Source organism: Coturnix japonica, chromosome 14, assembly GCF_001577835.2.
Source record: "Coturnix japonica isolate 7356 chromosome 14, Coturnix japonica 2.1, whole genome shotgun sequence".
In the NCBI taxonomy this organism is placed as follows: domain Eukaryota; kingdom Metazoa; phylum Chordata; class Aves; order Galliformes; family Phasianidae; genus Coturnix; species Coturnix japonica.
Window position 1 is genome coordinate 9450075 of NC_029529.1, and position 26605 is coordinate 9476679.

General features: G+C 42.3%; 2 protein-coding genes and 1 long non-coding RNA gene across 5 annotated transcripts in view; 1 reads left to right on the forward strand and 2 right to left on the reverse strand.

Moving 5' to 3' along the window:
- The first annotated feature begins 55 nt into the window (after positions 1–55).
- On the forward strand, positions 56–17679 carry TMEM114 (transmembrane protein 114). Of its 3 annotated transcripts, none has more exons than XM_032447565.1 (5): positions 56–487; positions 8770–9308; positions 9791–9871; positions 15317–15454; positions 15779–17679. In XM_032447565.1, exons 2-5 carry the CDS (start codon positions 9125–9127, stop codon positions 16009–16011), a joined length of 636 nt encoding a protein of 211 aa, XP_032303456.1. In that variant the 5' UTR covers positions 56–487; positions 8770–9124; the 3' UTR covers positions 16012–17679. The 3 variants fall into 3 exon arrangements, with proteins under 3 accessions (XP_032303456.1, XP_032303457.1, XP_032303458.1); XM_032447566.1 differs by lacking the exon at positions 15779–17679 and adding an exon at positions 14195–14236 and having other exon boundaries at positions 76–487; positions 15317–15376; XM_032447567.1 differs by lacking the exons at positions 15317–15454; positions 15779–17679 and adding an exon at positions 12241–12345 and having other exon boundaries at positions 76–487.
- METTL22 (methyltransferase like 22) lies at positions 1190–8009 on the reverse strand. The gene is made up of 11 exons (XM_015877064.2): positions 7298–8009; positions 6417–6725; positions 5616–5966; positions 5204–5244; positions 4975–5119; positions 4448–4519; positions 4016–4069; positions 3377–3457; positions 3032–3134; positions 2128–2296; positions 1190–1336 (listed from the first exon to the last, which is right to left on the reverse strand). Exons 2-11 carry the CDS (start codon positions 6544–6546, stop codon positions 1301–1303), a joined length of 1182 nt encoding a protein of 393 aa, XP_015732550.1. The 5' UTR covers positions 6547–6725; positions 7298–8009; the 3' UTR covers positions 1190–1300.
- The window catches only part of LOC107320841, a 161567-nt gene continuing 144736 nt past the window's right edge, over positions 9775–26605 (reverse strand). The window contains exons 4-5 of the long non-coding RNA XR_004308961.1: positions 23109–23273; positions 9775–15981 (exon numbers count right to left, since the gene is read on the reverse strand). This is a non-coding gene — a long non-coding RNA (uncharacterized LOC107320841). The remainder of the gene's footprint in view (positions 15982–23108; positions 23274–26605) is intronic.

A 26605-nucleotide genomic window follows, 5' to 3' on the forward strand; every position in this document is an offset into this window, starting at 1 on the left:
CTGCGGGCGGAGCTCGGTGACGGGCTGGGCAACGCGCCGGGACGGAGCGTCACCGCATCAACACTGCGGGCAGCACCCGGACAGCACATAGCACAACTGAGATACCGCTCGTGGTTTGGTACAATAACAGAGGGGCAACAGGCCCAGCACTGCAAGAAAGATGGTATAATGGGATTTTTACTTTGGTTATACTCACAGGGAAAAGCCGTCACCTTTCTCTACTGACCTTTCATCTCATTAAGCAACGTGAAAAACAGAGAAAAATGTATCTTCATGCAAAATGTACCTTCATGCTCCTGCATTATGAAATAAGTGACCTAAAAGGACCAAACTCAAGCAAAAAAACAGACTTTCATAAAGACAACCAGATGCTTCTAATGTGACGAACACACTCCCACGAGTCCCAGGCTGGAACATTTCACCATGACATTCTCACAATGCTGAGGAATCCAGCAGGAACAAGAACGTCAGTGGCAGCGCACATATGGTAAGTGATAGAAACATCAACACTATAGTACACACAGACTTTGTAATGAGTATAAAAACACGATTTTTTGTTTCATTAATAGAACAGAAGAGAATTGATAAATACATTATACTTTAATGTAAAAGTTAAGGCACTGAAAGCCCTATTTGCAGGGGCAAGACATTCTGGGTCACCTTCCCAGCCTCACATGTACACACTGAGAACTTCAGTATTTTAAGTATGTCGCTTCCCCTCCCATCCTCAACCTGGCAAGAATTGAACAGCTTAGAATTAGTTGCACTAAGCTAAAATGATTCAGGTAAGACAAACCCAAAATGAAGAGCTAAGTTTCATAAACAGATTGCTTAAATGGAAGCCCATGAATGACAAACAGGTCTTGTCCCATAGATTGTTTCACAGTTGTCCATAAATACAAATAATGTGCAACTTGATAAGACAGAGAAAACTATTCCAAGTTCAAAAACTAAAAAGGAACACGTGTGACATCTGCAAATCAGCCATATGGATCAAGGTGAAATAGCTCCTTGTTAGAAACTAAAGCTTCAATCAGGAGTCCCAAAGAGTGCACAGCACTGTGTCACTGCCACAGCTGCTCAGGCAGCACATCCTCTGAACATCAACATTAACCAGTTTCGTAACAGAAGCAAAGAAACCACATTCTAAGAGCCAAAAAAAATCGAGACTTGCAGAGGTGAAACAAACCTGCAGGGAATCACTTTCTGAGAACTCAGTTCTAAAAGGAAATTCTTCAGTAAAGCATCCCCACAAAAACATTATTCTTAGATTAACATCTTCTATTTTCCTATGTCCCTGTCACGTTTGCTGACCAGCAACGATCTTCCACAATTCCTATAGGAGGGGAAAAATTCATATAGTTATTATCTCAGATCAATAGGATTTATTACAATAAAGCTCAACTTGCACACACACTTATTCCTGAAGGTGTCAGCACTAAGAAAAGCAAATTAATCCAATGAAACTGCTGCAGACCCCATAACCACGCCATGCACACAGACTGCACTACACAAGGCACTATGTTGGCTACATGATACAGACTCAGAAGCTGGTACAAGACTTGCAAGTTCTCCCCAAAGGTCCCTTTATCTGTATTGCTACAGAAGCCAACAAGCCATTAGCTGCCCTGCATCATACTCGTAAGAGCAGACAGCTGGAAAAAAAACAGAGGAAACTATGAGTGCTTGGAATGTAAATACCAGAAATTTACGACCCGTTGACTTCTCCATAGATACTAGAACATTAATTCCCGCATCAGGGTTAAGGTAACATGAAAACAATAAAATGGAAGCTTTTTTACATTCAAAGAGAAGATATTGGTCCATTTTCCAGTCAATCAAAAATTGTCATTTTACAAAGTAATGGAGATCGCACTCATTTCCTCAAAGGTTAAGAAACAATTTAAGCCACTGAATTGCTCTGTGATAGAAAAGGGCACGTTATGCCTATTGTGGGCTATACGAGCACTGCCAGGAATCATTTTAATACAAAGAAAAGCTAAATGGAAATAAATAAGAGCGTAACATTTGTTCTTCTGTTCCTACTTCATGTTAAGTACACAGCTGAAAACTAATTTCACACCGCTGGCCCAACATATTCCATTTATTTTAATGAATGCCACTTACCAACTGCTCAATCCGTTCATAAATGAGAAACTGGCAGAAATCAGCCTTAATGGGTTCCACGCTGTATTTCATTTTTCCATCATGAAGGTTCTCCAAATCATTTAGAGTACTTCTAAAATGACTGTAGGCTTCACACGTAACATCCATGTGTCTTAAAGTGAAATTCAGTCTGGCAAAGACAATATTTAAGTTAAAACCTTTTTTTCTACACCTGCATGTTGAACAGCTCTGTAACTCTCCTCAGCTAATGGGAAACTTAAGTCTTTTTAGAGCAATTCACTTCCATAGTTAAAAAAAAATAACCCATGTTGCCCCCAGAAAGTTTGTCCTACCCGAGGTCCCGTCCTATCAAAAAGCCAGTAAGACTTGGATGATACTTTTCATTGATTTTAGTACATTTTGCCTCAACAAAATCACTGGCTTTGTTTCTGGGATAAACACTCTGCACCAAATGACATGAATAGCTACTGCTGACATACTGAACTCCTTGAAAGAAAACACAAGAGCAATTACGATGGGGGGATGCAAGCTAGGAAATGTATTTTTTCATTCTAAGCTCTTTCACTCTGCTCCATAAAAGCACAGGACCTCAAAAACACAGCAAGTATTCTGTAATCTCTGACAAAACATTACAATGGCCACCCATTAATCTTGATTTGCTCAAAGGTTACCTAATGCATCATTAAAATAAGATTACAAAAGCCACACTTTTCTGGAGGTCTAATTCTGAGCTAATAAAAATGAAACAAGTTTAACGAATGCTTGTACTGGGCATTCACAGCAGCCTTTCATCAACCAATGATAATCAGAACTGGGCCTTCAGGCACATCAGGGCTTTCTTTCAAGTAAAGGAAAGAACATAAGATTCTAGTCCTTCTTATGTTAGGGTGTTGGTAATACTTGCCTCTTTTCTATGGCTAGGAAAACTGTGCAAGAATGTTTCAAGTTATGTGTGATTCTATACAGCGTTCTGAATAAGGCATCTGTCAGGTCATCATCATAGAACACTGTGGGAAGAACATTAAGAGCATATGGTATGTTTACAGGTAAGCGTAGCATTTACTTAAATCCCAGGCTTTAAACAACAAGTAGCCTTAATTCAATAATTATAATCAAACAAATCATTATTTTACCTAAACCCCCATGGTATTACATATATAATGGCTACAACCGACCCAGTGATAGTATCCACTGCTGCACTTTACAAAAAGAAATCTTAAAGATTTGCTTGCTGGTTACATTTTCCTACCATCAGCTGCCATTATCACAGTACAGTTGTCATGCAAATCTGCAATCTCTTCTTCAGACCAGCTATAGGGAGTTTCTGGATCTGTAACAAAAGAAGACGGCTTTGGTGCACACCTTTAACTGACTCAAATGTTTGATTAAAACAAGTATTTTAATTCCCACAGCAATCAGCTACTCAGCAAGCAGAGCAACTCAGTGAAGGGAAATTCCCCTATTTGCTCTCTGAAGTTCCCTTCAGTCCTTTGCTTTTGCTTTCTCTCTCTTGCAGTTTGTTCACAGCTGATGGCACGAGGAAGTTTTCCTTGACATAAGAATTTACTACCAATTACTATCCTGCAGTAAGAGTACAGATTCAGTTAGAAAGCAAATGCATTTTCACACAAATTTTGATGCTTTCTAAAATTTAGAACCTTTCTCTGATATCTGAAAACCATCACACCTGTTCATCTGGCAGTATCAAGTATTTTCGATAAGCCTCTAAGTCCCAAGAAAGGCTTTGAAAGTGTAAGGATGATTTTACTTCCTCAAATAGTTGTTCTACTTTTTGAATGATTACATCGCACTACTACCATTCAACTGATAAGAAAACCTAAAAAACAAAGCAGGATTCATAAACCCAACTACAAAAACAACTACGTACCAGTGCAGAACTCATCTTTCAGCCAGTCCAGTTCTTTTACTTTAATTTCTCCTCCTGTGGGTGTAGAAAGATCCCAACAGTCACAAATGATCTTTCAGCCAGTACTGAAACATGTGATGAAATATACTAAGAGGATACACGAAACAAATAAGACTGGACATCATTTACAAAACCAGTCATCCACTGCCAAAAGGAGAATAAGACGAACCTCATCATCAGAAATATCTTAATTTCTCTTCTACATGTCACCTGCAAGTACCATTTTGAAACAAGTACACACTTCTAGCATCTTTCTAAATGAGTAACTTAACCAAAACAGAAGTTTAACCTACCAGTAAACATGCCAGCCAGATCGACGATGACTTATGCTGTTTAGTTCTACAGAAATCCATAGACAAGCAATTGCACAAACACAGCCTGTACAGCACTTACCTCCTGGCTCCATCAGGTGTTTGTTTAATGCAACATTTTGTTCACACATGGCCAAAAGATCTTCACCAACGTCTGGAAGAAAATAATAACGACAACATTCAATATGAGAATATTTCACATGTGCTGTGCATTCTTCTGACCTCTCAGACCATTGATCTCAACTTCTCTCAAACTGAAGTAAAATTCAGAGCAATTCCCTTCCCTCATGACTGCTTCCATCGCACCCATCTTGCTTCTTTCTTTCATTCCTAAGCTCCATATCATCCTCGATAAAAGGAGTTAGATCGCCACCCTACCAGTTTTAATCTAGAAAAGTATTTGGTTTTTAAAACTCTTGCACCTGAAATTATTACTGCTTTTTCAATGTCATGAAAGCGCTTGCCATTTTTCAATGAACAACAAGATTCCATATGCACTGACAACAAAGTAACAACTAAAAAAAAGAGCAGGTGATGATGAAAATCCCAGGTTGAAATACTGCTTTGTGAAGCTTCATGAAGATTTTTCATGAAAAATAACTGCCTTACCTGTGCAATAAACTCTTTTGGCAACCATTCCCATGATGATGCTTGCAATTCCAGTACCGCCTCCAAGCTCAAGCACTGTGCAATTCCTGAACACGTCCCGTTTAAACAGAATATAATCAGCAAGAAGAAAGGCTGCACGCCAGACCTTTGGAGAAGAGTAGCAGTTAAACCAGACAGATTCCAAAGCACAACACACAAGCAGCAAGACAATAGAAGGCACAATACATACTTGTTTGCCAGCATCTTCTAAGGGGGTTGCCATAGTATGCTCTGTGAAAATGGAAGAGAGTACTGTTTCAAACATGGTTCAGATCAAGTTCCATAATAGTAAATTTGAAAAGCCAATTAATGCTTCCCTTTTAAATCTAGAACTGAGCACTATTAATTCTACACAGTAATGCTGGATAATGGTGAAAACCCAATTCTAATTAAGGAAAACCATTTCTCCACAATATCCAAATGTCCACTTTTGAAGAAAAACTGCTTTTAAAGCACTTAACAATATCACAGTATTATTATGGTTTACTATCTACTTTGACTTACCAAGTTCTCTTTCAATTAAAAGACCAACTCAGTTTTCTTTTGTTTTACTTGAGCACCTATTTATTCAATTTCTCCTTGAACGTAAGCCTACTATTTACCTATTTTAATAACACTGCTGTAAGTACATTCTTGTTCTTCATCTTCAAAAGCATTTGCTTTTCCTTTCATCAGAATTACAGGATATACTCTATCCCTCATAAGATCCTCTGCCTCTGAGTCACTGGCACTTTGAGGCCTCCTGACCACTTCCAAGTCTCCATCCTCATCCAGCAGAGCTTCTATTCCTTCAGTATTCAATTCTTTTTCACATTTCAGATTCATCCCGTCCTCGTTAGGTAGTTCATCTCCACGTCCGTACTGGTGTTCTCTTTCAGTTGTAGTTTCTCCTCTGTATTTCTCAGAGGCCTGATCATCTGTGTTCCAAAGGAGTTTGAAACATGACAGGAACACTGCAAGAACAAGGAGTGGGAGGAGGGTAAAGCTAAAGATCAATGCTAGGGAAGAACAGACTCTATATGCAAACATCACTTGCATGACATTTGATGTGCATTTCACATACCGAAGTGTATGGTGGCAGACCACTGCTGGATTTTTTAGAGTAAAAGCTGTCATACTACAATCCAGCCCTGGTATGGGAAATTTGTTTATTTTTTAAGACTATGGACACTCAGATTATATAAAACACATCGTTATATTATTGTGTTGAAAGGTTGTGTCGAGTCACAGCAAGTGAATGCTAAGCAGTATGACAATGTACCACAGCATTAATTACCTGATTTTGGCCTGATTGAGGTCATAATTAGATCCACCCCTTCCCAGACCTCAAAGGAGGGTTAAGACGATACAAATACATTAGAGTGCAATTAAAACACAGCTCCATCAGTCTAAACATGCATTACCTGGCTGTCCAACTGCATTCAGTCGTACCATGAGATGACTTTTGTTGGGACAGTGCAAGTGCACATCAGAAAGGACGGCGTCGCTTTTGAACGTGCCACTATCCATTTCCTTCTCCGTGATGTCTCCCATGGTACGTCAGTGAGAGGGACACCTATGGGGGCAGCTGCCATCACCAGGCAGCCCGCTGTGAAGCACAGCCGCCATGGAGACTGCTCAGCACGACCTCAGGGTGCAGAATCTGAGGCCTCAGTCACATAAGCTCCACCGTGCCCTGATGAGATACCAGGTTGTGTGTAGGGGTCTCCAACCTACAAGCAAACACAGACAGCTTTCAGCTCGCTAACACTACCCTGTGGTGAGGAACCAGGTTACACCAACAAAGCTACAGTGCTTCAGAGCTCCCTTTTACAATGCTCCTACAGTTACAGTTCAACCCGGACACTACATGCTCCAGGAAGGCACACTGCTCATTAATTTGTGTTAAAAGCAACCAACCATCCCGTGACAAAGCAGAGAACACCCAGACACAGCCCTGCAGTGGGTGAGGGCAGAGCACAGCCTGGGCACAGGCTCCCTCAGAAACCAACGCCATGAATGCAGCTTAGTTCCATATATTTTGTACTAATACTGGCTCCTCCCGAAGATAAATTGGCTCCTCTCACACACCCACCAGGAGTTCTCTATTTTTCTCCCCAAAAACAAACAACCCTCCTCGCTGCCCCGTGCCCGCGGCTCCAAGGCGCAGACAAAAATTTCCTCTACAGACACACACACACACACAAAAAAGCCACATTTATTCCCCCGAACATCCTGAGAAACGCGTTTTAAACACGAGGGCACCGCAGCCGTGAGGACAACGCTACGCCTCACACGCACTGACCCAGAGGCACAGCTCGGAGCGGCCCCTCACACACACACAGCCGCCATCTTGGAGCCCGCAGCCCCTTCCGGCGCGCGGCTGACGCGCCCGTCCCGCCCATCCGTCCCTCAGAGCGGCCCCGGCCTCAAGGGCCGCCTCAGTGCACACTCATAAGCTTTAGGATTAATTTCCCCATTCACAGTCTTGGCTTTGCAATCAGACCTTAAAATAACTGCATTTTGTTGAAAGATACTCCAAACTCTGGTTGCTGATTATATTCAATTCAAAGTACGTTCTGATCCGATGCTTTGGAACAGGTAGCATGGAAGCTGAAGAGCCTGCGGTGGCTGCTCTAATGTGTTTACTGACCCTTTCCCTATGCCCAAAATCTCACTACAGCAATCTATTTTGTAACAGTAATAAAAACGGGGGTTTAAAACAATGGCTCTGGGTCACATTATAATGATATAGACAAAGGAAAAAAGATATTTCTTGGTTTCAGATTAAAAGAGCAGCTATCAGAAAGGCCACAGGAGATCATCAAGGAACTAAGTGTAACAATAAAAAGCAGCTTAATATCTTGTTTTTCACATATTTTATGTGTGTGCAGGCAGATTGTTGCTCTTGTTGAGCGCAGAGCAGGTGCTGCTATGGGCACACATGTATGCATTCTTTTAATACTTTGATATCTATCGCCATACATTGCCATACTGAATTAATATCTTACAACACTGACAGATATTTATCACAGAATGACCTGGGTTGGAAGGGACCTCAAGGATCATGTAGTTCCAACCCCCCTGCTTAGCAGGGCCACCAAACATACACATTTACTAGATCAGGTTGCCCAGGGCCCCGTCCAACCTGGTCTTGAACACCTCCAAGGATGGGGCATCCATTTATCCTCCCAATCCATTTGTGATCTGGCTGATAGTGGTTACCCTTCCACTCAAAAGTGTTACAGCCTTTAGGAATCACATGTCCAGGCAGCACCAAGTGCCTCTGTTTAAATTGCTTTACCAAAACGACTTAGTATTCTTTGCATACAGCAGGGAACTAAATTAGAACTAATTGTTTCGAGCCTAATGCCCTAAGCGCAGTGCCCTTGGATGCTCAGGTTATTCTGCTCTTTTTATTACAGACACATTAAATCAGAATGAAAAGTGAGAGCAATAAGCTGAGGTTCATCTGATTGCAGTGCTCTGAATGCACCGTGTATTTCTGCAATAATGGAAACTATGATTAGCATCCGCTGCTATGCAAAGTGCTTTGAACTTGGGATGAATAAAAAGGCTGTTGATGTAGATGAACCATCAGTGGAGAACTTTGTTTTGCTATCCAAGCACACGACACCTGGCCAACAGGTTGAAAATTCCTGAATCACTGAGGTTGAAAAGTTCACGAGAGGAGTAAATGAACTATAAGTTAAAAGGGCAAGTGCAGCTGTTGGCTTCTGTGTCTCTATACTTACTGAATATCCACTTTTTTCCCAGGGGAAGCTTGTCTCACCAGCAAGAAAACCGAATTAAAGGCACCGACAGCATTGCAGAGCTGAACCCACACTGACTGCTTTTTCATTAACTATTTTGTGCTTGTTTATCGGAAACATTCACACTCTGATTATAGAATTTTTCTTCTCCAGAAGAGAGCAGACAATGACTGTGTAATGACTGGGCGTTACTTAGCGTTCCCCTGGGGAGCCTGGGATGAGATCTGAGCAAGCAAACAGAATGAGACTCCCTATGGAGCGCCCATGCGAACCGCCCGGGAGCTGCGCTGCTGCCTGCGGGCATCGCTTCATCCCGCACCACCCTTCCCATCAGTGTGCATCTCCTACCGCGGTCCAGCATGAGGGTGAGCCTGAGTGTCTTGTCGCTGCTTGTGGCTCTGGTGGGAGCCTCCAGCTTCGTTTTCCTCGTGGTGGCCATCGCGACGGACTTCTGGTACATCATCGATGCCTCCCGCCTGGAGACGGCCGCCAATGGCACTGCCGCGCTCAGCTCGCACTCGGGGCTCTGGCGGACCTGCCGGCGTGAGTGGGGCGGTGGGGGGCGGTGGGAGTGGGTCCCTTACCGTGCTGTTGCTGTCCTCTCTGCTGTCCGTAGCCGGGGGCTGCCCGCCCCACCCGGCTCTCCCTCCATCCACGGAGGATGCCCAACGCCTGACTCCTGCTACTGGGTACGAGCAGAGCGAGTTTGCTGCTCTCGCAAAGTACTTTGGCATTAACTTTTAATTCAGACCAATTGAATAAGCGTTAAACAGTTAGAAGGGAAGAGATCAGATTTCATCTGGCACAGGGGAAATTAAGGGGCGGAAGTCCGGTGGGATTAGAGCTGTTCAAGTGATTGCTGATGATGGAAAGAGTATCCGCAACACCACACAGCGCTCACTTTGTATCCCTAAATCACGTGAACGGATATTATTATGTGTTTATTGCATTACTGTTTATGTATAACAATAATAATCTTTAGCTTAACATTTTTTCCTATTTCCCCCCCCCCCCTTCTATATCAGTTAGGAGCAAGTGCTACCCTTTGATCAACCCCTTCTGGCATGAGAACTCAAACATCACCGACTCACACCGACAGCTCTTATGTGAGTAACTGCTGTGTTATTCCTCTTCTTCCCCACACCCTGCCCACCTCTCTGGTCCACACACATGCTCCCAGCACTGCTTCAGAGGGGCTCTGAGATCTGCACTGTACTTTCACTGTACGTGGACTTTAAGAGGGATTGCTGTTGGCAGAACCCTCTGCTTGATGTCAGGGTCAGCCAGTTTCTGCCATGAGAGCACCTTCCTGCCTGGGAGGGCTCAGGGTTGTTATAAGCAAAAGGCAGGAATGTTGAAGATTCCCACATAAGACATTTAACATTTAATTCAGCCACTTCTCTACCTTGTCATTGGGATCCCTCCCTCTGAAAAAGTATTATGGTACAGGAATTTAAGGAAACAATAACTAAAAGAAGCATTACAGCTCTGTGAAGAACATCGTGCTCAAAAAGTTAATTAAAATTTCTATCTGCACACCTGATGCTCTTTATCTTTAGGTTTGTCAGTACCAGAATGTACTGATGCAGCAACAATGGCAAAGCAAGCCCAGGGGTACTGATGCAATGCAGTTGTGTTGCTGGGAAGTTCAAGTAGGAATAAGCAGCATCACCACCAACACAGTGACAGGTTGGAGCCTATCAGCACAGACCATCTCTATACTTGAAAATAGAAAGCTGCCATTTCTTTCACCTTCCTTCCTTAAAGCAGAGGGCCATAGCTGCATGATGATGATAAAAACCATGAAGATAACTGACACTGATTGGCTCCTGCACTGCTGAATCCTTTGAGGAGTTCAAAGCTAACAATGAATTGATTAAACCTAACCACACCAATCACATTTACATACAGGCACCTCAACCAGTGAGGTCAGAAGTTGCCTAAAACGTTAAGACAACATTATGTTTGTAAATGCTGCATCTGTATTCCTCTCACATAAAGAGGTTTTAGATTACAGCTCTTCAGTAAAAACTGAATTCTGCTAAAACAGAATCAAAACTATTCCAGAGCTTTTATTCTAAAAATGACATCAGCTTGGAAACAAAGGACACCTCTTTGGTAGTCAGGCAGGGTAAGAAAATAGGGGATATATGAAAAAATTGGATCCATAAGTGCACGTACAGACTCTTCAGAGACTCAGAGAGATTTTGTCTCTCACATCAAACACTGTTTATACGCAGAGCCTACAAGCCTGCAAAGATACTCACTTGCTTTATTATAAGCAGGCATAGTCTGTCTAAAAATGAGTAAATAGGACACTTTAACTAAACAAACCTATTAGATTTGATTAGAATACCCAACAAAGTGAACTCTGATATTTTAGGTGCACAGCTTCAATGCAGCTCCAGTGTGATGAGACCACAGCTGCACAGCAACAGCAGCTGTACTTCTAGGAAACACACACATTTCTGAAGGTGCCATCTGGTTTGGTATTTATGTTCTACTTCAGCCTTGTATTTCTTTCTTGAAGTGTTTTCTGACTGTGGTCCCTGAATTGTATTTAGGCAGATCTGGGCAAACCACAATTGACAACAAATTTTAATTAGACTTTCATAGGACAATTCCAGCACCCAGTGTAGTAAGGGTAATTCAAGCAGTTTCTTCATGTGTTGCTATGTAAGACAATCCAGCTAACTGCGCTGCCTTCATCAGTTAGTTTAAAAACTTGTATTATTTTCTATGCTCATTTGTGGATGTCAGTGTGAACAATGCTTACATGTTTCAATTAATCTAATTCTGCCCAGATGTACACTCACTTTTCTCACTGCTTGATTGGCAGACTGAATTTCAGCAGCTCTGCTAACCTTGCCTGTTATTCCCAAAAAGCTTTAAAGCACTGTCTCCTAGTGCAGGCACTTAAGTCTCTCATCAGTAATCTTGCTCTGCTTTTTTCAGTGCTCCTATACTCTTTCTGGCATGACTTTAATAGACACGAGTGCCAAAAAGATGGAAGAGAGTCTGTACCTGCGTGCAGAGAGCTGGGTCTAAGTGAAATAGAAGTGCTGGTCGCTGACAGAGGACAAACCCCTCGTTAGAGAATGAAAAGCCTTCGTGTTCTCTCCCTCCACATTTCCAATCTCTCCTATTCATCTCCAGCAGTTTCCTAGTAGCCTTATTGCGTGCTTCAAATAGAACTCCAGACAAAATAGAAAAATTGGGCATTCAAATTAAAGTTCCGTGCTACCAGCAGCATTACTGAGGCAATCAGCCCAGGTCTTGTTAACCCTGAGGGTGCAATGTACTTTCACATCACTGGAGCACCTCTGAGCTGTTTCTTTCATGGCCCAGACACAAGCACTTCTTCTCCTGTACATTAAACTTCCAGTTCTTTCCTCACCACTCCCTTCAGCTGAACACGACATACCTCTCACCCACATTGTATAAAAATGCCTTCAAACTACTGTTTACTTTATAGGATGATTATGTATTTGTTTGGAACACCAGCCACTGTTTAAAGAAGATATGCCAGACTACCTACCACTTGCTTTTCTGCATTTATAAAATGCTTTTCTACCACAGGTGTGTATTTTCATACAGCTCCGTACAGTCTCATGAAGTATTCTGAAAAGATATATTTGAGGGAAATACTACTAAGTTTTCATAATGTAACTTTCATTTCCTTTTTTTGCTCTGCTAATTCAGTGTAATGGAAGCCTGTCCATTTTGGGCAGAAACCAAAAAGCCTATTGTGCTTCCGGGCACCTCTTCACAAACATGGGCTGAAGTTTCCACTTACACCCCACTGAAAGGAAATGCTCTTCTTGTAAAAATCAATTCTGGAGCATACAGCTGCCTGTCCACAGCTGCTGAAATATTGTCCCCAGTGTATTTTTTATAGTCATTAACTTACTCAGACCCATGAGGCTGCAGATAAGTTAGTGCTTCTGGCAGGGAAGCTGGCAGGAAAGCAATCCCTGCTGTAGAGGCAGTCACTGAGTACCCCTGGTGTAACAGCTGCCTCAGTTTCTTCCTCAACAAAATTAATTTAAGAAAATAGTAAAACAAGACTGGATTTCCTCACAGCGCATGGACCTGCAGTCACCAACCAGCTGCACCCACTCTTCTCCCTATTCACAGAGATAGTCATTAGGCCTTCTAAGCATGCTGTTCAATCTGAGCCCTGCCAAACCTTTCCAGAGCAGCCCTGCTGGCTGTGCTACTGCCAGCACTCTGTTGAACTGTAGCTTTCCATGCAGTGCTTTCTGACTGGCTATTTAGTTACTGCTGAGGAAGATAAACAGGTCTTTAATTAAGGTCTTCTGAGCTGCTGTCATTTGGGATATTTCTGATGTAATGACTATTGCTTTCTATCACAAGCTGTGCAAACAAATCCAAAGTTTGTTTGAAGCAGTGGAGCTCCAGCATATTAACAGGAGATGGTAACATCTGCTGGACCTGCAACTGGTCAGCTTTGATACCAGTCAGTTTTTGTAGTTCATTCCAGAGACCCGTTATTACAAAACCATGACACTACTCATCAACAACTGCGCTGGATTGTAATTTAGAAGCATCTGCCCAACTCACAGATATGGATACACTCTGCAGATGTCACTCTTGCAGACATTTGGTCACAGCTTCAGCTAGCAAGAGTAAAACTACAAGAAGGATTGAGCAATTAAAGTATTTTCAGTCCATAGAAGTGGAATGGTTTTTAAACGTTTGCCTGTTTTATAGCATTGGATCTTTTAGGGTCTACCAACAGGGAACTCAGGCACTACTGAGAAATGGAAGTGGAAAAAGTGAATGCTGCTCTACAGAAAGCGTGCAAGCCTTTTCTCGTGCAAAATGCTTGTTTTTTTTTCCCTTGACTACCAATTTTATCAGAATGAAGCTTTGCATGTAATACAAAACCAACCTGCGTATTCCAAGGCAACCTAAAAACACAACAACATGTTTGACCTCTAAATTTATGTTTGATCTTCTTCCACACATGATTACTGAAAGCAGAAATACAGTAAAGATATTTTAAGTCATGTCCTCCTATAAACTAATTCCCTCCCTCTAATCAAGGAATATAATAGTATAATATCATATGCCAGACAGCATGAATTCAAATTCCTGAGTGGTTTCCATGGCAGCATTTTAGAATAAGTTTCACAGGCAGTTGCAGATTGCATAGAAGCAGCACAAATGAGTATTAGGTACTGAACTGGAACACTGGAAGGTGACACAAGTCCTGTTTAACCAAATGCAGCCCGTTAAATATTTGATTTTTAATGAGCTGCAGGTGATTCATGGGGTTTGTGGGTTTCAACCGAGATACCCCTAAAAGATATTTTTGCTTCAGATGGCAAAATAAAAAAAAATCAGTTACTCTGCCACTCTATGCAGCGTCACAGATCATTAATGTACTTTATGACTCTCCCCAGGATAATACTCTGGTATGGATTCGTTCTCCTTTTGGCTCAAAAGTAAGTGCTCTGAATAGTCTTATCTTCTTCACTGCACTTGTCCTATCTAAGGTTACAGTTCTAGCTGCAGTAGTCAAAAATCCCACTGCAGACAGGAAAGCGAAGGAACGCCATTAGTGCTACTGCCCTCAGGTTTGATAGCAGCAGCTGTGATTGGTGAGGGACAGATGGGAAATGATGAAGCACAGGCTAATGCAAGTTTTCCGCTCTGAGTAACTTTGGTCTCTACTGTGCTCAAACTCTACTAAGAAATAAGACACCAGAAGCTGAGCACTTGTTTTAGTTATTCCAGAAAACATTGGGTTGAATAATATAGATAGATTGTGTGAGAAAGAATGGTGAGACAAAGATGGTCTATGGTGGAGAAAACAGCACGATATGAAAGAATACACAACAACCCTCTGTTTACACAGCTATTAAGATATTACAGGGATCAATAAGGACTAATGTAAAAAAATTAACAAGAGGAAGCAACCAGCATAGGTTAATGTACTTAGTGAAGCTGCTGTAGAAAACAATGACAGTTGTAGAATCAAAGCTGGATGGGAAAATGTACCTGTACTTGTTGTTCAGCTACAACAATGGAAAAGGTCAACAATTTGGTAGATCAGTTTGGCAGAGGGTATATGATAGACAGAAGGCATTTAACCAAAGTGTTGGTTAGGCTCCATCACCCAAACAGAACAATACCACTCACTGTGATACTTATAATTCAGATAGCCAGCATGACTTCTTAAGGTCGCAAGTGACTAACAGATACCCAGCACACCACCTGCTTTCCAGCTGGGCTTAGTGTCCAAGTAGATATTTATTGCTAAAACACATCTGCACTAACATACCCTTTATCATCATGGTCTCAGAATCACATACCGTGGAGGGTTCACCCTATGATACCTTCTTCTCCATACCATGCCCTGCCTGTTTAAACTGAAAGCCACAGAAATGGTTCAGCTTCTTGTTTTGAATGCACAGAACAAGGCTTGGATGCTGAGTGGGGGATCTGCACTCAGTAATTATTAATGCATCAAGAGACACGATAGTAAAACATTACAATTCTAACACTCTTCATTTCTTCTTCAGACATGCATGGGACATTTGTCATCCTGATGCCTCTCAGCCTGATACTGATGATTTTTGGAGCTATGACTGGATTTATCAGTATTCTTGCCAGGGCATATCTACTGCTTCTAATGACGGGTCTGCTTTTCCTTTTTGGAGGTAGTATATCAAACTCTTGGCTTAATGGATTTAAATAATAAGAGATTATATCTGGAAAACATCACTTTACCTTCTGGAGAAAAATGTTGAGCAAGCCTTTGCTTTCAGAATAACACACTGCTGTTCAACCATTTTGTATTTATTCTGTCAGGACCTGACAGTTCATTTTCCTCTCACCCCTCCCCAAAGAACAATTTTAACTCGATCTAACTTAATCTGCCCTGGGTAGATAAGAAGGTATGGCAAGGATGCCCAGAGAGTTACATAAGGATTTTTACTTTCTGTAGTGAATTGTGATTGTCTGAACATGTTTTTCTTACCCAGCTCTGGTTACGCTTACCGGGATTGGTGTCTACATTGCATATTCAGCTGCTGCCTTTGAAGAAGCTGTCTGCCTCCTGAGGAGTAAGGATGTCCTGGTAGAAATTGACATCAGGTTTGGCTGGTCTCTGGCACTGGTCTGGATCTCTTTTGTCGCAGAAGTGATCACTGGGGCTGTGTTTCTCCTGGCAGCAAGAGTTGTTGGCCTGAAACGGCAGCGTGAACAGGAGTTATGAACAGCAGGTATCATTGCAACAACAGAAAACTCTGAAGCGTGGATTCCTTGGTCAGTCTGGTCACTAGGGGGAATAAAAGTGGCAAGACTGATTGACTAACTTCCAGCTGCCATAAACTCTTCTCAGTATTGTCTACAAAATACAAAGATTCTGATAAATCAGCTACACATTACTAGTATGATCAATAAGGAAATCTTTATGACTTTAGAAGTACACCTGCTGCACTATCAATGTTTCTGAAACAATTCCAGCTGGCAGCTCATGCAGCATCAACACACATTATTTAGAAAGACAATTTTTTTTTGCTTTCTCTTCTTTCTGCTATCCCTAAACACAATGTAGGACAGCCTGCATGGTCCACTTTGCTCTTGGTTTCCCTTTAGACTCCTGATATGTATGCTAGGATTCCAGTCGCATTGGCAGCCTCTACCACACATTATATGCGATGCTTACATACCTGAAGCCAGGTACCAAGTGTGGGTGCTACATGTACACAATTAACACTGCAGATTTAATGTGGTTTTGTAGTTCAGAGTAAAATCAAATGTAAAAGTCCACAATAAGAACTTCAGAGTATTTGGAGAAATTCAGTACTCATCTCCAGTGTTAGGGCATGGTGAGGACATCCAATCTGTGTACACCTTCCACACAGAATCTTCCTTCTCCCTAGTGTCTCCCTGAGGTGGCTAGTCCCTCTCTTCTACTATCATAGTGAGTTCTTCGTGACAACACACAAAAAGGTGACAGCTTGAGGAACTGGAAAACCCCAGAAGCCTATTTTATGCCAGCTCTGTGTGTTGACAAATGAAAAACACAGCTTCATGTTATCTATTCAAAAATCATTACTTTTAAGCTGAAAACAAAGAAATTCATCATTTCCTAAAACTGAGCTTTGGTGCTGTGAAAGAGAATAATAATAAAAAATAAAAAAATGAAGGCCTAGAAACTGTGAATGACTTCATCATACCAGTTATCCTCCAGACAGCAGTGACTACAGCTGTGAAGCTCTTAAGGGCAGTGTCATGGCAGCAGGAGAAAGCTACAGCTGCTTCTCTGAATGTTTTAACAAAAGACCGCAGCCAGCCCACATCTATCTGATGCTCAGGCTACTCAGTCAAAGCTGACTAAACCAGCTCTCTAAGAAGACTAAGGGAAAATCCTTTAAAGTAAAAATTCCACATGCTTAAGTGAGTTCTGTAAAATGTAATACTTCAATGTTTTGGTGCTGGTGAAGTTACTTAAGGTAATATGACTCATATAATGTAAGTTAGACGTTACTGTAAGTTGTAATAGTAACCTATCATCCGAGATCTTAGTGAATGTTTTTAAAGATGTGTTGCAGTGCTTTTGAACTGTGTAAGACTAAATAAAATGACATCTTTGATCCGGGAAATATTTGAAAAAGACACAGAAGAATTAAGAAATAATTTTTAATTCCTGTGGATCTATTTGATAGTTTACAAGATGTTTTTGATGTAACTGTGTCGCATGTCATAGATTTATAAGATACTTATGGAGCTACAATATACAGTTCAACCTAATTAGAAAGCCAGTGAACCCATTATTGAATTAAAGCAATTCTCATTTCCATGGCTTTCCTAAATTCCTCATTCTGACTTCCTGCAATATCTGGCACAATGGCAATAAAGAGTATTTTCTGCTCCTGAATATTTGTTCAGTTCCTGAACTTCCCTGAAATCCCATCTGAACAGAAATAAAAGTATTGTTTTGAACAGTCAAATAAGCCTTAAACAAAATTAACAATGCTGGGAAGATAAAGCATTTTGGAAAGGACTGCATGTATTTCAATACAAGTGATCTCATCAAGCTTCTACTTACAATGAAATTGATGCTTGATACAGTGCTTTGCTTATTTTCCCCAAATTCATTACTGAGATGAGGAGACTGACTGCTCCAGTACTGCAAACTCACAGGTAATTGGACACATTGACAGTGTCAGAACAGTGACAGAAATCCTTAGAAACAGGAAAACTTCACACATTCAAAAGCTTTAATGAAGATGCTAGTGAAATTAATACAGGCATGTAACCACAACCTGGGTATGTTCTGGAGCCAGATGCTGCAGGGCATCTAGGATGTCTCTGTACCTGCTTCCATGACTTCCAAAGGGAAACTACTTGCTTCAGTTCACATAGCTCCATTTGTTGATCACTGACCTAAAGCCTACAGTTCCAACCGACAATGTATTACTGTAACAACTGGACAGGTAATATAATGGGAAAGGCATAACAACAAAAGTGCAGTGACAGAAAGACCAGCATGACAGAAAGGTGCTATAAAGGAAGGGAAGAATATTACTCACCCACATCAGAAGACTCCAGGTTTACAGGGAAAAGCTCCAGCCAAGGAGGGAGCTCCAGAAAAAGAACCTTCCTTAATGGCAGTCAGCCCTTAAATGGGGTCTAAGAGAGCTGCAGCCAGGTTCCACCCCTTCTAGTTACACAGCTGAATTGCCTTCACCTGTGCTCCCAGGGCTGACTCCATCCTTCTCCCAGGAGCTCAGTCAGTGCTTCAGGCTGGTACTCAGAGGTTCCCATACAATTACATTACACAAATAATTCATAATCTTCTTCTAAAGCACGAAGTGTGACAGGTTGGGGACTGAACAGGACATGCTGTGCCCATGCCTTCCTGGTCAGCAAAGCCAGAATCTGCCCAGAAGCCACCCCTGAGGTGATCACAGCAGGGCACACAGTGCCTGCCCATCTCCTTAGACCTGGGACTCAGGTTGCTTTCTGGTGGCCGTGAAGTACATTTGTTCCTACTTTCTGTCAAGGTTGACTGAAGCTGTTAACTGGAGTTGGCCTATGAGACCAAAAAGGTCAGAGTGAATGCTCTGGCTTTGTACTGGAGAGTCAAACCCTCCCTAGAATTAGTACAACCATGCTCAGGAGAGTCTCCCCTTTGCCTCAGCACTGCTGGTTTGCTCAGTGGGTGCAGCTTTACAGCTCAGCTATTGCAAACTCCACAGAGCTCAGTGTGCTCTGACTGGAGACTTTCAGTACTTCACCAGGATTCACACAGAACAGTGGTCTCTGCTGACATCTTGTGACTGCACTGAGCAGCTGACTGAATTCAGTGATAAAGGCTTGATTTCCATCCATACTGCTCCTCGTATAGTTTTGAAGAAAGAACATGTATGTGGTCTTTGCTTTCAGGTTGCATTGCCACTGAGGACACAGCACTGAAATCACTATGTGTAAAACTCATAAAGGAATGATCATCAGTTAATGACATCCCGTTCATCCGCCAAGTTGTCACAACTGTGTGTATTTATACTCTCAAATCATTTCCTAACACTCTTGAGAATCAAAATTCATGCCCTCAGCAGACCACCTCTGCAGTCTGGTCCTGTACCCACAGTGGTTTATATTAATGGATTTAATCCAGAGCTGGTAATAATAATAATAAGCAGCAAAATGTTAAGAAACAGTCATAGTTCTTTTGACAGTCTGCCTATACTGCTCACTGCAAAGCAAGCTGGAAGACTCCATGTGTGGGTTTGGAGGGATAAGAGGCAGTTCTCTGAAGAGCTTTTTGGCTCGTTTTTCTGCTTTCATTTTTGCCAAGGATAAGGCAAACACTTGTCATGGAAGGCTGGGACACTCCTGCTGTATTGCTCCCTAGGTGTTGGAGTGTATTTGTCTACCAATAGCTGAACAGCACTCACTGTTGGCTTACGCTTCTGGACAACACATCTGGCTGCTGGAGCAGCTCGTGTATTTCTCCATCCAACCTGGCCTTCTCAAATATTCATAAGTTAACGTTGTCTGTAATGCCTGCAGCATACAGAGAGACTGAACTGAATTGCACTGTGGAGGAGTCTCTTCCACAGCCTTTTGGAGCTGGCTGCATCAGCAGCATGAAAACCCTTTGGCATCATAAACCTTTTATTGCCACAGCTCCCACTTGACCAGCATTATACAGTGAAGCATTTAATTATGCAAGAAACACATAAAAAATAATTTTATAACTGTCAGGCAAAAATCCACAGAAGCAACAAATTTTGGAGGACTGGCAGTAACAACTACCTGCCTTTCTGTTTAGGAATCACAGCACATTACAGGCATGAAAACAACTGCAGCCAACTGACTTCAATGCTCTCACTCCTTCCTGCCTGTGGCAAACACCCCAGACAACAGCACCTTGATTTGGACCAGGGTACTTCTGAGAAAATGGTACATTTCTGCATAAGAGAGGTCCAGGCCCATCTCAGTCAGCAAAGAAACAAAAATGAGTTTAATACAATGTGCTGTTTAATACAATGTTCTGTGTGACTTCTGTGGCCTGCTACAGATGAACCCAACAGTGGCAACTAGTGTTAATAACCCAGCTGAATAGTAACAGCCTTTTTGACTGCACAATGTCTTTGCTGTCCTACTACAGGGAACACTTGTTTGTCACATGAGTGTGCAAAGATGCTGCTGCTTCTTAGAAGTGGGATTTGTATTGCCCTCAGCAGTGTTTAGCCAGGAGGCTGCTAAATCAACAGTGTGAGAAAAGAAACCTATTTCCAGGACACATAACCATCAGAAAAATGAAGCAACTGCTCCCAAGCCCCTTCAGGGCACCAATCTGCCCTTCAGAGTCTGCCTTGGGCTCACCTGCCTGCTCTTCTCTGTGCCAAAGTCCTTTTCTCCTTCCTGGCAGCAACAGCCATGTAGTAGATCCCAGACAAAGCTCTGTCACCATAACAACTGGGTAGCTGTCCTATAATTCAAACTGTCCTCTCCAACTTCAAGGGCCTCTTCCTACACAGCCTAGAGCTCATCAATCCTTCCCTGGGCAATATTTCATTGGTGCAGTAACTCCCACAGCTGCTCTTTCTAAAGCTGCCTCTCTGCCATTTTATTGCCAAAAAGCCTGAAGAACCACACACTCACCCATTGGGAAGAGAGCTGAATTAGCCTCAGGTGAGCCTCAGGTTTCCAGAGACCATCTAACTCTGGAGGCTCTTAGAAAGCAGCATATACCTCCAAAATGACAACTGCATCCCCCAAAATCTTGCTCAGCCACTACTTAATGCCGTGACCTCTGGCTGCCCTATCCCTAGATATATTGCAGTATATCTAATGGCAGTGCTCCTACCCAACTGCAGCAAGCTGAACAAACAATTTCACTAAACCTCCTCAAGAACTCATTTGGAGATCAAATAATTTTCATCACGTTTTCTTTCACTATATGCAGAGATTTCAGCCTCATTGTCAGCTGCAACCTGTACAAGTAGTGCAAGTCAATTCAAATATTTCCTGCTAACCTGGAAATAAGGTTAAGATGCGATTACCTTCTAAGTAGCATTATTACATGAGAAACGAAGATAAGGTATAAATTCATGCCTGAAGAGAGTTTTGAGATGTGAATAATCATAACTTGGAATCTCACCATACTCATTTAAGGACTGTTGTCACCTTATGGCCACCCATCTAACCGGTTGTAGAAATGTCCTTTTACTGGGATATCTCCTGGATTGCTGTGCTTTGCCTGAGCAGCCACTACACGTCACTGTTGTTCCACACAGAAGACTGAAAAGGCTCCGCTGACTCAGAGAATCTTTGCATTTTCAGTCAAGGGAAGAAAATGTCCTATAAACCAGGGGATGAAGCTGAGTGAAGTCAGGGCAATTTTCTTTCTTTCCCCAGGTCTGAAAGGTGGCCAGAGCTGTTGCTTCTTTGTGTTTTCCTCTGCATGTGCAAAAAGACTTTCTCCATCTCCTTAGAGGTGTGAGAACGGCCATTAGCCAGGGACACAAAGATCCTGCTCTCCACAAGTCCCATGAATTGTGACAAATCCTAGAACCTCCTGGGACTTAGAAGATACTCAGATATCACTGTAAGAGCAATATGGTGTGTACCCACTTAGATTTGGGGTGTTTCTTTCATTTAAGTCAAGGAGAAGCTTTGGAGAGTCATGTAGCAGTTGTAGAAATAAAGAGCTTGAAAACTTGGTATGATTTTTAAGTCTAAAAAGGCAGCTGCAAGCAGAGGAATCTGAATGGTGTCCTAGAAGCCTGATGTTCCTGAGGCAGCTTTGTGAACAGCTCTGCCAAGTCACAGACACAGACCAGCACTAAGCTTCCATTCCTAGCCACTGAAATAAAGAAATACTCCCAGTTCCTCACACGACTTTTTCTTGTTCTCTGCAATTGCTGTGTTGTCTGGTTGCGATGGGAGATCTCAACTCCCTTTTCAGTAAAGCTTCATACAAAACCATTTGGAAGAGAAATGAAGCTGCCAGCAAGGATAATTCCTGTAGAATGCAGGAAGGAAAAGGAAAAAAACCTGAAAATAAAACAGAACATGAGAGACTTTGAGTGGAATTAACATTAGAAAAGACACATAAGATTAGCAGAAAATGATTTGGCGAGTAGGGCCCTTGGAGGGATCCTCTGTAGCACAGAACACAGTAAAATCAACACTTCCCTCTCTGTGGGCTTTCACACCATGCCATGCTTGCAGCCCACCAGGGACAGCTGTACTTGCCAGAATCTGCTGCTGCAGCCCAACTTGGTTGCCACTATCACATAAACTCACATAAAAATCAGTGGCAATGGCCATGTCTGGGATCATGAGGAAGCTACTCTCCATCTGTAGGTGACATCACTGCACACTGGGTCTGAATGCTGCTGGAAGTCCTCTGTCACAAAAAGGAAGAAACTTCCAAAAACAAATTATCCTGCGGCTTCCAGCCATGATCTTAATCCTTTGAGAGACCTAAAATCAGCACTGAATTCTTCATGCAGCACAAGAACAAGGAGGTTTTGTTTCTGAGGTTGCTAAGCCAATGTTTATTTCATAAGCCCAGATCCACAAACATGAGAGGAGAAGAGATCATACTGCCAGAGGGAAGGAAACCCTTTCCTGAAGCAAATGACTGGGCTGTAACACTGCATCCTACTGAGACAGGGATGATTTATAAAAGAGAAAACACACACAGCTTCGTGATCAAAACAGTTGCCTCAAGATTGCTGAGCTGAGTGAAGAAGTGAAGGGACACAAAAGTGAATGAAAGTCCAGAACTGAAGGTAGAGGACTGAAAATATCCGTCCTTCTTCAGACTTTGTGAGAAAACAACATTACCTTCGCCTGCAACTTTTGTTCTCCAGTTTGTGTGTTACTGCAGTGCTGCTAAGGGACGTGTCACTTCAGATGTCTGCGTCTCTTCCTCATGGATGCACGCATCGGTCATGACGATCCCTGCTGCTGTATTGCCCAAAGTACACCAACCCACAGCTGGTTCCTTTCCTGCAAACAACAGATGAAAAACACCTATCTGAAATGCCAGGCAAGATTCTCCTCCCACAGCAGAAGCCTTGGCAGACACAGTGTGGTGCTGGGGTGTCACAGATGCTGCAGAATGATGTCCTGGTGCTGTTGGCCCCCAGGCCTGTCTGCCTGCTGGATGGTTCCCTCCTGTGGTCTAGGCAGAGCAGTGTCTGCTTTGCCCAGCTCACTGAGTTACCATCCAAATAGAAATATCTGACTTTTACCAGACAAAAAGTTTAATGTGTACTTTTCTTTTTTTTTTAGCCAGGAAATTCTGAACAGATTCAAGTTCTTTGTGTGATTTTCCTGCCGCACAATGGCTGGAGCCCAGGAAGCCCAGCCTGGAAACCATAAATTGTCTGATTAATTGCAAGATTTGCTTTTGTGTTGTTTACTAAATGAGCCCAAATGGAAACCTGAGGATCTGTTTGCAGATCCAGCTATCTAAAGCCCTTCAGCACACATGCTTGTAGGTCCAGCTCCGTATTATTTAGAGCTTTTGCTTGTTGTTTTAGGTTTAATGTGTTTGCTCTCTTGATGGCTCTGTCAATATATATTCTGCACTGAAAAAGTTAAATGTCAATATATAAAAAAATGATAGGGCCAAAAATACCCATCCAGGGTTTGGAGACGGAAGGCAAATTGCAGGTTTGTCAATAGTGTGTTTGGGAGCATTTTAAGTAGTGAATCACTTGATGTTAGCCATTGTAAATATTGGTTTAAAGGCGCTATAAAATAGATGGCGTGTAGTTAAACCTTCCTCCAGATCCTGGTCTGTTTATGCTACCTCTCTTAGTGTCAGGGCTCTGAATCCTGAGCAGACCTGGCCCAAATATGATTGTGAGTAGCAGCCGGGTGAGGTTTGCTGCTTCTGCAGTCCTTCACTGAATGCTGGATTCAATCATAGTTAAACAGATGAGCTGTGATGCCAAAACACTGACTGGACACTGGAATCCTTGCCTTCAGTATTAGTAAACTTCCTCCATATTGATAAAGGAATTAACAAGGAAGAAAATCCAACAGAAGAGTTAGTCATGCTCATTTGCTTTTGGTCTGGCTGTCTATTGTAGTACATCTATTGCAGTTACCCCCATCTCCCTGTTTTTCCCCAATCTTTTTTCCCCAAAGAATGAAGTGAAAACAATTCTGCTGTGGGCAACTCTGGAACCTGTCTGGTTCTTCACCTGTGGTTCCCATCATGAAGAAAACTGTGATTAAGGGTGACAAAGCCCTTAGGAGACTAGGAGGTGAGATGGCAGCTGGAGAAGAAAATGACAGGCCTCTAGAATTATCTGCTCCCATAAAACAGGTGTCAGCAATCACAGATAAGGCAATGCCTGAAAGTTTCAGTGCTCCAGGCGGCACGGAGAGGGGAAGATGTGTTTGCAAAAGGGCATGTTCACTCAGTTATAGAGTGCATGTGTTGTGCTAAATGTCCTTAAATCCCTCTGGTAATGCAGCCGTCTGTAACAATAAATAGCAAATAACTATTGTCTCCTCTGGGACTACAGCTATCATGCTTCCAAACAGGAGTCATCTTGCTCCCTGTTGAGGTGTCAGAGACCACATATTTGCTCTAAGTTCTAGGGAAAAATACTTAAACGTACCTAATTTCGCCTGGAATCTCAGGTTGTTTCTGTTCATACAATTTTGTTTATATCACCAGATTCCTCCCAATTATTCTTAGTTTAAAAACATCCAATAGGTAAGAAACATTTATGCGATGGTACTGAAAGATGTTACCACCTGTTTGCCTTTCTGTTCCCCTTTCTGCCTCCTTGTTTCCACGGTCTTTAGAAATCTCCCCCAAGTAGGGATACAATTTAAAATCCCTCAGTGCCCAATTTTTGTGATGGCAGGAATACAAGAACTTGGGCAGAGCAGCTGAGAAGTGAAGAATCAGGCACTTTATGTACATACATAATCTTTTAAGGGTGAACAGCGTCTTACCTACTTTGTTTCGAAATACTCGTGCCTATCTCTGGCAATGAGAACGTCTAATAATAGTAAAGGGTTTTATAAGCCAACCTGAAACACTCAGCGCCTTGGAAGTATCCTACAAACAGGAGCACAACTGTTCCTTATGACTTGCCTGTAAGGCAGCTATCATTAGGTCTCATGTTCAGATGGAGAAAATGGCATCCAGAGAAATTAATAAACTGAAATAAGTAACACACATTAACTGACCGGTGGGGATTAAAACACAACAACAACCAGTTAATGACTTGTGTTACTTCAGCTCTCTGTATGAAATGATCTGAACATGAACAGATGCAAAAAGTGAAGGCCATACTTCAGTGCAGGATACACAGAACACCCCACAGAAAAGCACAAGTAGTACATGGGCTGTAAAGAATGCAGAGGTTTTCTGAGCTGGTCACCAATATTATTATCAAAATAAAATAGAAGAATCAGGAACAGTCCAGAAGCTCACACCGTCCCTTGTAATCAGTCCCATGCAACCCATTCCCTGTTATCTGACAGCTTCTTTCATGTGTAAACTGTGCTTCTATCCCAGACCTGGAAGCAGAGCTCAGAAACACGGGTGCTGTGTTTCCCCTTGCAGCTAACAGTTACTTTTGCAGAGCTGCTGCAGCATTTCAGGGAGAACTTCTGACATTGGCATCTTCCGTCTTGTCTCTGTAAATATATATTTACTTTTTCATCTTTATATGTCATGTTCAGCTGCACACAGAATCAATACTCCCTTCAACTGCTTCCATGCTTGCACTGGTTTTTTTTTGTCAGGAAATTCGCTGTTTCTTATGTCTGCTGCCCCTAGATCTGCTGTCCCCTTGTTCTCTCTGCAGACTTGTGCTTTCTCTCACCATAGCCCTACTGTGGCTGGTATTAGCTGGCTCCTGTCAGCTTTATTTTCAGGCACTGCATGCCACGTAGTAAGAGGACTGCATGTTTCCCAAAGCAAGCTGTATTGCTATTAAGAACTGTTTGTTCCAAGGTCACTATGTGCACACAGACCCGCTTCTGTTTCTTTCTGGCTCTTTCCTTCTGCATTTTGTCCTCCTTCCTCAAGTTTCTTCGCAGGTCCCCACATGTAAGGCCCATTGAAAAGGCTCCTGGGCAGGCCTGTGCTTTCTTGTAGGATTCAGGGAGCAGCAGGAGGCAGAGAGGGAACACAGACTACATCCACACTCTTTTTTTTTGTGACCACATAGGCTGTCAAATCAGTCTGATTCCTCTCAGGCTTCTGAAAACATCTCATTTACAAGGGGCGGACTGAGAGGCTTAGCAGGGGTATTAGCACAGTCAGTGCCATTACAGAACATGACATCTGTCTTTCCCTCCCATGT